Here is a 14,847-nt window from a genome sequence, read left to right on the forward strand (position 1 = left end):
TGTTTAACTCTGAGCTATGGAATAATTTTATTTTTGTAATGTGGAAGTTATATATCCCATTTCAATGGTAAGAATTAAGTTATTTGAAAATGAAGGGATAAATAACATAAAATAAAATTGGAGAAGAAAATGAACTTTAATAAAGAAAAACAATGGTGTGAATTATGCATTTAACTACAAAAATATTAGCTTTTAGCATCTGAAGCTTCCTATAAACTTCAATATGTTACATGGTTAATCGTAAAAGCATTAAGGGTGTAGTGGTAAAAAAGTGTGCTTGTCATGCTCTTTCTGAGTTGATATGTCATATGAATACACTTTTTCTATCTTATAATTTTTATTTATTTTATTTTAAAATTAAAAGTCACCATATATTTTATAAAAGAATTTTCCCTTAAATTTAAATTGGCTTAAGAACTATAAAGTTCACTTTATCAATATCAATAGTTTAAATGTATCATGGACGCATTCAAAGCTCAATTATAATAAAGTTTAGGGATTAAATATGTATTTTGTCTAGTTACTCTATTTATTTATTATCTTTATAAATAAATAAAAAAATTAGTATTTAATTGAATATAATTTTATTTAAAAATTAATTTATAAACTTCTCAAATAACTATTAATACAATTATATTTTATAGAATTTTTGAAATATATGTCATTTAATTTTAAATTCTGAGAAGTTGATTAATAAAGGACTTCTGTATTTTTTTATAAATTAATTAATATTTTAGCAATAAAAGAAAAAATAAAGTAGTAACATATATCAATCGGGTAATTTTAAAAATAACAATATTGAAATTTTTAAAATTTAAATATAAAAATATTTAACTTAGTTTGGTATTAAGTGTATCTGAATAAATTTAAGAGATCTTAAATTCTATTCTCCAATTTTCAGTTTCTATTTCAAAAAAGAAAATTTATTTATTTTGACCAAATGTAGAAAATTCTTAATTAGAAGAATTTAAATCTTTAAGATCTTAATTAGATTTAATTTTAAAATTTAATTATATGAATTTTATTTTTATTATAAATATTTTTAATTTAAATTAATTTTTTTAAATAAATATTAAAAACCAATTCAATTGAAATAAAATAAAAATTTTTTTAAAAAATTTTCGAGGTGGTAGAGTTTTACCAATATTATTTGATATAAGATTTCTTAAGCTAGAAATTTTATGGGTCGAGTTTTCAGGGGACTCTCCATAGCGAGTTAATTGACACAGCCCATACCAACCTTTGCAAAGCCCGTTGATCATTATAGTATACGTATGAACATCAGGCTGCAACCCTTCGACAGAAATTCTAGAAAATAATTCCTTTGCATCTTCAAGCCTCCCAGCTTTGGACAAACCATCAATTATGATACCGTAGACAAAACAGTTAGGATTCAACTTGCTTTTTTGCATTTCATGAAATAAGGTCAGTGCCACATCAGGATGCTTCTGTTTACAAAAGCCATTTAACAAAATTGAGTAAGATATCATGTTTGGAGGATGGCCACTGGCATGTAAATTCTTCATAAGCTCACGCGCTGCCCAAGGGTTCCCAGCTTCGCACAAGCAACGTACAAGGGAATTATAAGCAACACTATCAGGAGTTAAGCCTTTAAGAAGCATTTCATCAAGAAGCCGCTTTGCGTCATATACCATTTTCTGCTTGCAGCAACAATTAATCAAGATAGTGTAAGTAAAAACATCAGGGGTACAAGTAAAAACATCATGGGTACAACCCTTGCTTACCATTGTGTCAAATACTTTTCTAGCTTGATCAATTTGGTTTTGCAGACAACATCGATCCATCAACGAATTGTAAGTGACAGCATCAGGCTGTATTCCTCTTTGAATCATTGTTTCAACCATACCTTGAGCCTTTAGTGAGTTCTCCTTCCTCACAAAGTTGATCAATCTATACAGTAAAGGTAATTATATTTGGTGTGATGTTCCTATCAAGCATTTCGTTAAGAACCACCGAGACTTCCTTTCATCGGCCTGAATTGCACATCCCATGAATTAAAGCAGTGTACGTAACAACATTAGGTGAAATTCCCTGAGTCTTCATTTCTGAGAAGAGGGCTAATGCCTCAGTAACCAGGCCAACCTTGCAAAGGCTGTCGATGACAGCACTATAAGCCACAACATTAGGCTTGCAACCTCTCTTGACCATTTTCTTAAGCAAAGCAGAGGCCACACTGGTTTTTCCAATTTTACACAGACCATCCACAGTAACAGTATATGTATAAACATCAGGTTTATACCCATTAATAACTATCTCATCAAACAATTCCACTGCTTTAACAATCTTACTCTCTCTACAGAGCCCATCAATTAAGGTAGTAAGCATTATAATATCAATCTGAAAGCTGAAAGCCAAGTTTGATGTTTTTCCCCAAAAGAGAGAATCCAAAATTCACATGGCCCAAGTGGCAGAAGCAATAAGTCAAAATCTTAATGGTACAAATATCAGGTAAAATACCCAGAAATTCCATTTGTTTCCACAAAGAAATCACTGTTTCATAATATTTCAATCTCACAAGTGCAGATAACAATTTGTTAAATTCTGCAGTTGAAGGTAGAGGGTTCATATGAATCATCTGATTAAAGGAAGCTAAGGCATCATCGATTTTACCAAATGATGCGTTCTTGCTTTTATCTCTCACATTTCTACTACTATGGCTGCTGGAACTGCAGGTGTGAAGATTAGTAATGGAATCAAACATACCCATTATCTAATGAACCCGAAAACTAATTAGTACTGGAGTAGAGGCGGCTAGTGGAAGGCGTCTGCGACTCCTTGCTAGCATCCTCTTTCCTCTATAGCTGCATGGAGCGAAAGGCCTGATCTTGAATACGGGCGCAGGTTTTGCGAGGTATTGGACCCTCGGTCATGGCGATGTGAACCAAAAAGGGAATTTAGCTACTACTCTTTTCTGCTAGTATGGTTGCAAGTGTAAGTCGAAGGAGTGTCGTTTTCACGAGATAGAAATTCAATAGAATAAATTATTTCTATCTCACAAAATATGCAATAATTAATAGATATGTCTCATTATCTTAAAATTTAATAATTTAATTCTTATATTTTAATTATAAAATTGAAGATTGCTGTCTGTTATTTTCTATTAATTATTTTTAAAATGAGCTAATGTCTTTAAATATACAATATTTTTAATTACTGAATTATATTTAACTTAATACTTATATTTTTCAAATTAAAAATAATTTATTTCTTATAATTTACATAGAGTTAAATTATAAGAAGTAAACTATTAAATTTCAAACATAAAGTGACATATTTATAATTTTTATTTACATAAAGGATCTATTGTAACATTACCACCTTCTCGAGTTTTTTTTTAATAATTTTTTTATTTCAAATAAAAAATTTTAATTTTTTTAATTTAAAAATATTATTTTATCTTAATTATTAAAATAGTTAATTTTATGGACAAGAAACTGCAGTCCATCTGAGTCTATGGAATTTTTTTTTTTTTTCCAATGCTTGGGATTGAAACAAAAGATTGTTTCTGAGAAAATAGCCCACTTTTTTTTCATTAAGATAACCAAGCTATGGAAAATTAAGGTAAGTGCAAAGGCCTTTCTAAGACCAGACAAGAAATCATCCCTTGCAAGAAATACCTTCCTGAAATTATATTTTGATAAAACATTTGTTCTTCACATGATTCAAACACAAGTGCAAGATTAGACAACATTTGAACCTTCATGGTTTTACAGAATGATTTGTCTTGAGCACTCCTTTAACTAGGCTTCCTTGAACAACAGTCAAATAGCTTGTAGTAAATTCAATGACTAGCTCTTTAAAATTGAAAGCAGAGCTATGGTTGTAAGAATAACATGATTCCAAGTAACTATATGTCCAAATTAACAAATATTTTTGGTAATAAACCAAAAACATGACCGAGATCATTAGCAAATTCAAATACCTATTAACAGATAATGCCACTGTTTAACTAAGAGATAGATCAAAGCCAAGGGAGCTACAACATCTTGTATAAAGAAAAGGAATCATCTTACTAACCTTGACGAGTATGAAAAGAATTGCATAGTCCAAAAGATTAGACTGAACTAATTTTAAATTAGCCTGCACCACAGTTTCCCTCTTTCCCTAATCTATATGGATCAATATGAATCTCATGAGAATTGGATCAATTTTAGTTAAAATCAGCTGACATTGTATCGAACACTACACAAGCATAGCAATGGCATCTCCTACTATACACAAGACAATCACTGGCCTGAATGAAATGATTCAAATTAACCTATCTAAAGCTATCTTAACCAAAAGATTAGCGGCTTAGCATTCAAACACACAAAATTGCAAACAGAATGAGCTCACCTAACAATCCACAAAGAGCTGAGAACATACATTCTCCAACAGATCATACCATAATCTCATTTCCACAAGCTTACACACACAGCTCAAGTTCGTAGTTGAGAAGCCATAAGATAATTAGTGCAGAAAAGCATAAACAGCAGTGGAAATATAAATTAAGAGAGCAGAAGAAACCAGAAGGACCAATGTTGTAACCGCGTGAACCGCACTGTTACTTCCACACGACAACATCCCCAGCCGAATCTCAATCACATTCACCATTGAAAGCACCAAGAAGATGCAACCCATCACCGATCCCATCGCCGAACCCATCATCCCAAATCTCAATACGTTCAGATTTATGTGAGCTCTGAACGCCTCATCCACATCTTTACTGTTTAACAAATTGATGGCGAGTTTCAAGCCTTGAGCGATTAGGGAGGAAAAGAGGAAGAAACTGAAGGACACAACCTCAAAAACGAGGAGTTTTTTCACCACGTCGATGCCAGCATCACAGGCGGAGCGATTCTCGAGACTGCGTTGGCCTGGGGTGGTAAGAGAGAGTCCAACGAAGACAGCAATTGTGAAAAGAGAGTTGACGTTGACGAGACCGTCAAGGGCAGTCACGTGGACGCTGGTGGTGGAAACGGAGGAGGAGGAGGAAGCTGAGGTAACCCTTCCGGTGGTGTTTTCTCTGTAGTAGGGATCTTTTGGAGATCTGGGGAAAAAAGCAAAGAATTGGGTTAACACAACTAAGCCACAAGCTAAGCAAATCTTAACAGAAAAAAGAAAAGAATCAGTGGAAAGAAAGAGCGAGAAAAATGCATATAAGCAAGAAATGATGGAAATGAGAATCTAGAGAGAAAGAGAAAAGAAATTACTGATCCATTCTTCAATGTTTATGAATTTGGAGTGTAGTTTGCAGGATTTATGTTACTTTTTCAAGCAAAGATAGAGGGAAACGAAGCTTGAAGAAGGAGCTTCACTATGTTTAAAGGAAGAAACTTCCTCTGCTTTTTTTGGTTTTGTCTTTGGTGGGTTTGTTAATTTGCTTGTGGGTTTTGATTTGAGTTTGGTTTTCTTGGAGGAGAGAGTAGGATCAGGAAGGAGATGCTTTGCCTTTTTAGTTAATTTCGTTTGCCTTTCTATTTTAATTGTATTAAAAATTTATAATTCTCAAAAAATTAAATAGAGTTAAAATTTTATTAGTTTTCTTTTTTATTTTAATTAATTTTTGTAAAATTAATTAAAAGGAAAAATAATATTTTTTATTTTATTTTTTAAAAAAAAATATGTAATGTTAGATTATATATTAAAATCATTATTTGAATTTTTCAGTTTTATAAGAGGAAAGAAACATTTTTTTTATTTTTAATTTTTTCAATCAATTTTAATATAAATTAACTTAAAAGGAAAAAAATATTTTATTTTTAAAAATATGTTTAACATTAAAATTATTATTTTAATTTTTCAGTTCTATAACGTGAAAGTAAAAATTTTTATTTTAATTGATTTGTAATAAAATGAAAACTTAATTAAAAGAATTTAAGTACAAAAAATTAAGGATTTTAAATTTATATAAGTTTTATGAATAATTTAAATAATCAATTAATTTTAATAATTAACAAATTTTAATTATTATTTTAATAATATAAAAATAATAGATACTTTAAATAATTATAAAAAAATAAAAAATAAAGATAAAATTTATTTAATAAAGAGAGATTTATAATTTAGTCCTTAAATATTATCATTATTAACAAGTCAGTTCCTATATTTTCATAAACTTATTAAAATGTCATTAACTTTTCTTTTCATTAACAAAATAATCCTTCTGTTATTTTTTTCTTCAAAAAAAGATAAAATATGAGAGAGAATATTTAAAATTCAATTTTTCCATCAAATAAAATTCTTTATTTAATCCTTGTATATTGTTATTATTAACAACTCAGTCCCTACATTTTCAGAAATCTATTAAAACATTCTTATCTTTTTTTATATCTATTAAAATATTCTTAGTGTTTCTTCCCGTCAATGAAATAATTCCTATCTTTTCTCATATCTATTAAAATGTCCTTATCGTTTCTTTCCATCAATGAAATAGTCACTCCTTATCGTTTCTTTACTCAACGAAATAGTTTTTCTCTACATTTTCAGAAATTTATTAAAACGTTTTTATCTTTTTTATATCTATTAAAACGTTCTTATTATTTCTTTCCGTCAAAAAAAAGATGATGAAGGTGAAGAAGAAGAAGAAAATGAAGAAAAAAAGATGAACAAGAAAACGAAAAAAATGAAAAAAAAAAAGAAGAAAGAGAAGAAGATGATGATGAAGAAAAAGAAGATGAAGAAAAATCATCTCTTCCTTCTTAAAGAAAAAGAATAAAAAGAAAAATTGAAGTAGAATAAAAGAAAAAGAAGAATGAGGAGAAAGAGGATGACGAAGAGAATGAGGGTAATTTGGTTTTTTACTATATTTTTAATTGTAGAAATAGACGGAACGATTATTTTGTTGACGGATAGAAAAGGTAAGGACGTTTAAATATATTTCTGAAAATATAAATACTGACTTATTAATAATGGCAATATCTAGAGACTAAATTATAAATTTTCATTAAATAAATTATAAAAAAAATAGTATTAGAAGTAAATTACCAACTATTACTTGTGGTTTATCAACGAAATTTTATAATTAGTTTTTATTTTATTACCTTTAAATTATACACCATATAAATATATCAAAAGTTATCAATTTTTTTTTATAATATTATGAATTTTTTTTTAAATATAAATGTATAATTATTAGTTTAATTTTAAAATGAATTTATCAATTTTTTATATAGAGATTACGTTTTTAATAAATTTCATACTCTTTTAATTATTTCTCACAATTTTATTTTGTCTATATTAAAAAAGAAAAATGTTGAATTTAAAAAGTAAGTTTGAAAATTATAATTATATTTTAAAAACGTTATTTTCTTTACTAAAAAATTAAACTGATATTTATATCATTAAAAAATTTTAATTTATATAAATACTGAAATTAAAATAAAAAATGAATTTATTTTAAAATTAATTTAAATAATACAAATTATAATAAATTAAAGAATGGAGGAATTTAGTAGTTCCATTATTAATTCCTCCTCCTTTTTCCACTCATATATATTATAAATTATAATATAATAATACAAATCAATTAATGGATTAATAATATTAATTAAATTAATTAAAATATAAATTTATAATTAATTTATTAATTTTATAAATAAGAAAAAAAATTATTTTATTTTATTTATTAATATATATTAAACGGCTTTACAAATGTCTTTATTTTTTAAGTTAAACTTCCCGTAGAAATGTATCAAAATTTTTTTAATATAAAGATCAGTTTAGTTTTTTTAGTAAAGAAAATAACGTTTTTAAAATAAAATTATAATTTTCAAAATTTACTTTTTATATTCAATATTTTTCAGAAATGTTTAAAAAAAAATATTACATTATTTCAGATGAATATAGAATTCGACACACCTCTCTCACGTTTAAAATTATATTGGATAGTGAAATATTTAAAAAAATAAAAAAAAAATACATGAAATTTTAATTTAATTTAATTATAAAAATTGAAATATCTATTAAAATGATAGAAAAATTAGATTGAATAAATCAATTGGTCTTTAATTTTTGAACAGTATGTGAAAAAAAAAAAAAGATAAATACAAACACAAATGTCATTCCAAATTAGCTTTTTTCTTTATTTCACTTTAGCAAATGTGACATGAGTATATATTATCTAATCATATTTTAGATTATTAATTATGAAAGATAATTAAATAATCTTAAAAAGAAAAACACAAGTCATAATAAAGATAGAGATGATATTAAAAAGCAAAAAGTGATACTAAAGGTATATTTTTAAGTTAACAATAATTTAAATTATCTATTAAACACTTGAAAATTTAATTAAATTATTGTTTAATAAAGTCAGTCAGCTTTTATAGTCACATGCTAGTATTTCTTTATATAATTCACTAATTGTCAATATCAGAGACTGGGAGTTAAAGCTCAGATATGGGAGTGTATTTAATCATAATTATTAAATTATTAATTTAATAAACTTTAAAATAAAAAGGCTGTGTGAATAAAAATGAATTGATTATTGTATTCATTTTAAAAATATTAATTTTTATTAAATATTAAAAAATATTTTAAATATTTACGTGGAAAAATAACATTTAATAAGCGAATATTTTAAAAATAAAATAAAATTAAATAGTATTATAATATTATTATAATATATAAAAGAAAAGTACACAAGAGTTTTGGAACAATTGAAATAGAAAAAATAAACAAAAATAATAAGACAAAATAGATAAATATTTAATGGTTAAAATTAATAAAATAATTAATTAATATATTTTTTAAAAATTGAAAAATATATTAATATATTTTTTTTAAAATTAAAGAATTAATTAATAAATTTATTCGTAATACAAAAACTAAATAATAAAATTTTCTAAGATCAATCAAATATTTGTTTTCCTGCATCTTAGTTTTGTTTAGTTCAAACTCCTTAGTTTCTGCAAAATTCACCCTCCCAAAAAAGGTAACTTACTCCCATTACTTCTCTGACTTTTACGGCAGACTTGGACTAGGGCTAACTTTTATATTTTAATTATTATTTTTAGATATTTTGGATATTTTCATAATTTTGCACATTAAGATTATTTTTGCATATTAGGATTTTATTTCTATTGTAAATAGCCTCCTTTGGCTATTAGGATTTTAGACTCCTATTAAGATTATGATTATTTTTGCATATTAGAATTTTATTTCTATTATAAATAGCCTCCCTTGGCTATTAGGAACTCACTTTCCAATTTTTTAAGAAATTTCATTAAGACTTTTCGTCTTTTAGCCTATCTTTTCTCTTATTTCGTCTTAACCAAACGATATTGGTTGAAACTCCTGACAGAGTCTAAATAGTCCTGTATCAGATTGGTATCAGAGCGAAGTTCGACCATGGCAGATAACCAAGAGGCGCGACTTGCTGCGATTGAGGCATCTTTGGCAGAATTGAGGGAGATGATCGGACAACTGACCCTGCAGCAGGGAATCCACCAACCCGCCGCAGCCGCACATCCCCATGTGGCCGCCAATCCTGTGGTCGTCAATCCTATGCCTGCAAATCCCCAACAGAACTATCAGGAAGGTTACAGGATCAAGGTAGACCTTCAAAACTTTTATGGTTCATTAGATGTTGAATCTGTTCTTGATTGGCTGGCAGAGGTTGAACGCTTCTTTGAAATTATGAACGTGGAAGAGGAACGCAAGATTCCAATTGTGGCCTATAAGTTGAAAGGGGGTGCAGCAGCCTGGTGGAATTCGATTCAAAGCGAACGCTATTGGAAGAGGCTGGAGCCCATACGAAACTGGGTGCTGATGAAGCAGATGTTTGAACAACGGTTCTTGCCTAGTGATCACGCTCAGGTTTTATATAACCGGTATCATGACTGTGTACAAAGGAACCGAAGGGTGGATGAGTATACCGAGGAGTTTCTAAGGCTGCAGGTGAGATGTGAAAACTGTGAGAACGAGGCCCAACAGGTTGCTCATTATCAGAGGGGGCTGAATCACGAAATTCGTTGTATGATGGGAGTAGCTGCAATTTTCACCTTGGCAGACGCTATTGAGATGGCAAAAAGGGCAGAAGAGCGTGTTGATTGGCAGCCACGACAGCAGCAGTACAACCGGAATTTCAATTACAGAAACTCTAGTTCAACAGAGACGCAGCAATATAGAAGCAACTACAGCGGGCAACCTTCTAAGGTTGTAAATTCTAGCAACCCTCCGAATACCATGGAAGAAAGGAGAGACAGTAAGGGCAAGGCAGTCACCACTACAACAGACAAAGGAGGCAGGACCAATCCTTACCAGAAGCCAACGGGAGACATCTGTTACCGGTGCAGGCAATCTGGTCATCGATCAAATAATTGTCCAGAAAGTAGAGGAGTTAATATTGACCACTGGCAGGTTAATATAGTTGAGCAGGTGGCTGAAACTGACGAGGAAGTGGATGACGATGACGGATCTATTGCTGGTTCTGAAGATGGAGAGGTCACCTATGTGGTGAAGAAGATCTTATGCTCAACAAAACAGGAGGACGAGACACAAAGGAGGAAGATTTTCCAGGCAAAGTGTCGAGTAGGAGAGGCAATTTGCAGGCTAATTATAGATAGCTGCAGTTGTGAAAATCTGATAGCTAAGCAGTTGGTGGAGAAATTATAGTTGCCTACACAGCCTCACCCCTCACCATACAAAGTCGGATGGATTAAGGAAGGACCGACAATTGAGGTCAACAGAATCTGCAGCGTGCCTATCTCGATCGGTAAATCTTATACTGAACCTGTTAATTGTGATGTTGTGGATATGGATTGCTGTGGAATTTTGCTAGGTCGCCCTTGGCAATTCGACGTTGATGCTTTGCATAAAGGGAAGGAGAATTCATACATGTTCACGTGGAATCAAAAGAAGATTACTATCTTGCCTTCCTGTTCTGCGAAACATTCTAAGGTGGAAGGGAAGCATACTGTTGTTGTTTCTACGGGAGTGCAGAAGCTATCAGGCGCAGTTGAGAAATCTGGAGGCACACTAGCTTTATTGGTGAGAGCAAAAGGTACAATGGAGGATGCACCATCTTTACCACCGCCCGTCAAAGAGTTGTTAAAGGAGTTTCCTAAGATAGTGGAGGAATCATCAAATCTTCCACCCCTGCGGGATATCCAACATCAGATTGATCTCATTCCTGGATCAAAATTACCGAATCTGCCTCATTACAAGATGAGTCCAAAGGAGAGTGAAATCCTCCAAGACCAGGTGGAATTTGCTCACAACAGTATTGCAGCAAGTAACTTGGTAAAACAGCACGTGAATGTTTTCAAACAGGTACAACAATACCTTACAGAAGTTAATAACAAAGATAAAGCTACAGCCAATAAACATAGGCGTTTCAAGTCCTTCAATGTCGGTGACCAAGTTATGGTGTATTTACGCAAGGAGCGTGGTGGAGGACAGAAAAAACTTGACGCCAAGAAGATTGGTCCATTCCGGAGTCATTCAGAAGATCAATGACAATGTTTATATTCTTGACCTCCCACATGAGATGAAAATTTCCAAAACGTTTAATGTGGCAGATCTATTTCAGTATTACCCTGCTGATGACAACTCGAGGTCGAGTTCTTTACAAGTGGAAGGGAATGACACGGAGCAACTAGTCTTGGATTTTACGGCAGACTTGGACCAGGGCTAACTTTTGTATTTTAATTATTATTTTTGGATATTTTGGGTATTTTCATAATTTTGCACATTAGAATTATTTTTGCATATTATGATTTTATTTCTATTGTAAATAGTCTCCCTTGGCTATTAGGATTTTGGACTCCTATTAGGATTAGGATTATTTTTGCATATTAGAATTTTATTTCTATTGTAATTAGGATTTTATTTCTATTGTAAATAGTCTCCCTTGGCTATTAGAATTTTAGACTCCTATTAGGATTAAGATTATTTTTGCATATTAGGATTTTATTTCTATTATAAATAGCCTCCGTTGGCTATTAGAAACTTACTTTCTAATTTTTTAAAAAATTTCAATAAGACTTTTCGTCTTTTAGCCTATTTTTTCTCTTATTTCGTCTTAACCAAACGATATTAGTTAAAACTCCTGACGGAGTCTAAATAGTCCTGTATCATTCTCCCCTTGAAATAAATGAAATAGCTTCCTTAATCTTTTTAGAAATTAAGACAAAATATCAACTAATTATATTAATTTCATGGAGACTTGAAGTTCCCAAGTCAAACTTTGAATTTCATACTCAGTTCTATGAATAGGAACATAAGTTACTCTGATCTCACCAGTAATCCCCACAAGAACAAGTTCCATTTTCAAAATGGTGGAACCTATTGCGATCCCTCACAACTATTTTTCTCTTGGTAATCTTAGAAATGAGCTTGATCATTGAGTGGCAATCATCACATACCCTCAAATTTTTCACAACTCTTATTGTGGTAAATGGTTTTGTAGAAATTAGTCCATAGCATATTGCAAGCCTCTCACTATGAATTGCCAAAGCCCACTCTTTCTGCCACTTCTCAATATCATGTAGCACTACTTCTGTTGCAGGAGTATAGCCTTCCAATCTTAATATTTCGTTCATTTCTTCTAACTTTTTGTAGATTTCTTCCTTTTGGGGGTGTCTCAGATCTCCCAAAATGAACTCATGAATCTCATTGTTCACTTCAATGGAACTGCAACCTGGTTCCTTTTCTATTCCTTCTCCTTTCATCTTTGCTCTTACTTGTGCAGCTTCCTTCCATTTCCCTGATGAAGAATATGCATTTGATAGTAAAACATAAGTACCTGAATCTGCATTTCCACAATTCACTAAACTTTTTGCAATCTCTTCGCCTAATTCCAGATTTCCATGAATCTTACAAGCACTAAGCAGAGCTCCAAGCATAACATGATCTGGTGCTATTTTCATTGTTCTAATAAAATGATATGCCTCCTTAAGCATACCCAGTCGACCCAGAAGATCAACCATACATCCATAGTGCTCAATTTGTGGCTCAATCCCATAATATCTTGCCATAGAGTGAAAGATTTCAAATCCCAAATCTGCCAAACCCCCATGACTGCAAGCACTCAACACACCCACAAAAGTGACACTAGTTGGAGCAAGTCCTTGTTTTGTCATTCTCCTAAACAACTCAATAGCTTGGCTACTTTTCCCATGCAAGGCAAGCCCCATAATCATAGAATTGTAGGTGATGACATTCCTCTCTTTCATCTCTTCAAAAATCCGCCACGCCTCATCAATATCTCCGCACCTCCAGTACATGTTGATCAAGGCACCACCAACAAAATGGTTAAGCTCAATACCGTACCTGCCCATATAAGAATGCACCCAGCGTCCGAGTTCTAAAGTCCCCAATCGTGAACAAGCAGATAAAACACAAACAACAGTAAATTCATTGGGCCTCACATTCAACCTCTGCATTTCTCTGAATAACTCTAACGCTAGGTTCATCTCCCCATTCCTAACCAACCCATCAATCATAGCAGTCCAACACACAGTGTCCTTAGTCTTAACCGAATTAAAAATACCAGTTGCCTCCTGAATCAATCCATGATGAAAGAAGGAGTTTATCATGATTGTTGACGCAACAACATCTTGTTCAGGCATTTCATCGAAAACTTGCTTTGCATCTTCTAGTACTCCACATTTCCCATAAACCTCCATCAGTTTCATTCTTATTGACCTGTTTGAACTCAACCCAAGTTTCAAAATTTGGCAATGGACCTCTCTACATTCCTGCAACGCTAACTGATACCCACAAGCTTTCAAAACCGAAGTGATGGCATAGTTATCGGGTAAGATTGATAAGTTGATCATTTGATAATACAAGTGAATCCCATCAATATAATAACCGGATAAGACAAACCCATCAATGAGAACAGTGTAGAGATACACATTCGGTTGTTGAGTGCAAGAGAAGATTTTGGAGGCGTAGTCAATTGATTTGAGATTAGAGCAAACACGAAGTAGCTCAAAGACGATAAAGGGGTCTTGGTCATGATTGGTTCTTATGATCTTAGCATGAATTGGTATAACTTGATTGATGTTTTTGCAACTTTGCAACTGAGAAAGGAACGTTTTCCTTTTTGGAGAGGTATTGGATTTTGAATCTAACTTCGGCGAGAAAGATGGGTACGCTGCTGCAATGGGGAGGGTGGAATGAGTCATTTGGAAGACCGGAAGAGAAATATATGATCATATAACCCAATAAAATTCTCGCTTTACAAATATAAATTTATTTTTCTTTTTTACTCCTCGTATATAAGTTACTGTTGTATAATTTTTATACACTTTAATATTTTTATTAACTTTTTAAGTATATTGATATTAAATTTTATTAAAAATTAATAGATATTTTAAAAAATTTATTAAAATAAAATAAAATTAAATAGAATTATAATAATAAATGTATATATTATGATAAATAAAAAAACTAAAAAAAATAAAAAACATCATGAAATAAATAGAGTATTTTTTTTCTTAAAAATATATTTTTTATATTTATATTCAAATCTGATGACAAAATAAAAAAATAATTTATTATTATTATAGTTACAAAAATTAATACTAAAATGCAATATAATTTTTTAAATTTTTTATTAACAGAATAGTCTTTCAATTTAAATTTTATATTAAAAATATATATACTTTAAACTAAATTAGATTTTAATTCTTAAATATTAATGTAATTAATGAATTAATTTCTATATTTTTAAAATGAAATATTTGAATCTATAAATTTTATAACCGTTCAAATTAAAAAATCTATTAAAATTATTGTTAGTAAAATGTAAAATTCGATTAAAATTGTTGTTATGATTACAGTATCTTAATTAAATTAGAAATCTTAAAAAAAAACAGTTGAATTTTTATGAAATAG

At 30.4% G+C, this 14,847-nt stretch overlaps 2 protein-coding genes and 1 pseudogene across 2 annotated transcripts; all 3 read right to left on the reverse strand.

The window, feature by feature from the left end:
• Window positions 1-136: 136 nt before the first annotated feature.
• On the reverse strand, window positions 137-3,079 carry LOC110629164 (annotated as a pseudogene).
• Window positions 3,080-4,383: 1,304 nt separating this feature from the next.
• LOC110629526 lies at window positions 4,384-5,441 on the reverse strand. The gene is made up of 2 exons (XM_021776541.2): window positions 5,214-5,441; window positions 4,384-5,050 (listed from the first exon to the last, which is right to left on the reverse strand). The coding sequence occupies exons 1-2, from the start codon at window positions 5,219-5,221 to the stop codon at window positions 4,471-4,473; spliced, it is 588 nt and encodes a 195-aa protein (XP_021632233.1). The 5' UTR covers window positions 5,222-5,441; the 3' UTR covers window positions 4,384-4,470.
• A 6,686-nt stretch (window positions 5,442-12,127) lies between these two features.
• Window positions 12,128-14,231, reverse strand: LOC110629436 (putative pentatricopeptide repeat-containing protein At5g59200, chloroplastic). The gene has a single exon (XM_021776406.2). It carries the CDS (start codon window positions 14,133-14,135, stop codon window positions 12,240-12,242), a length of 1,896 nt encoding a protein of 631 aa, XP_021632098.1. The 5' UTR covers window positions 14,136-14,231; the 3' UTR covers window positions 12,128-12,239.
• Window positions 14,232-14,847: the final 616 nt, after the last annotated feature.

This window comes from Manihot esculenta, chromosome 13 (assembly GCF_001659605.2).
Source record: "Manihot esculenta cultivar AM560-2 chromosome 13, M.esculenta_v8, whole genome shotgun sequence".
NCBI lineage: Eukaryota > Viridiplantae > Streptophyta > Magnoliopsida > Malpighiales > Euphorbiaceae > Manihot > Manihot esculenta.

What these genes read in the sequence shown, in the direction of transcription:
- LOC110629436 (XM_021776406.2), bottom strand. Translation starts at nt 14,135, where the DNA reads ATGACTCATTCCACCCTCCCCATTGCAGCAGCGTACCCATCTTTCTCG.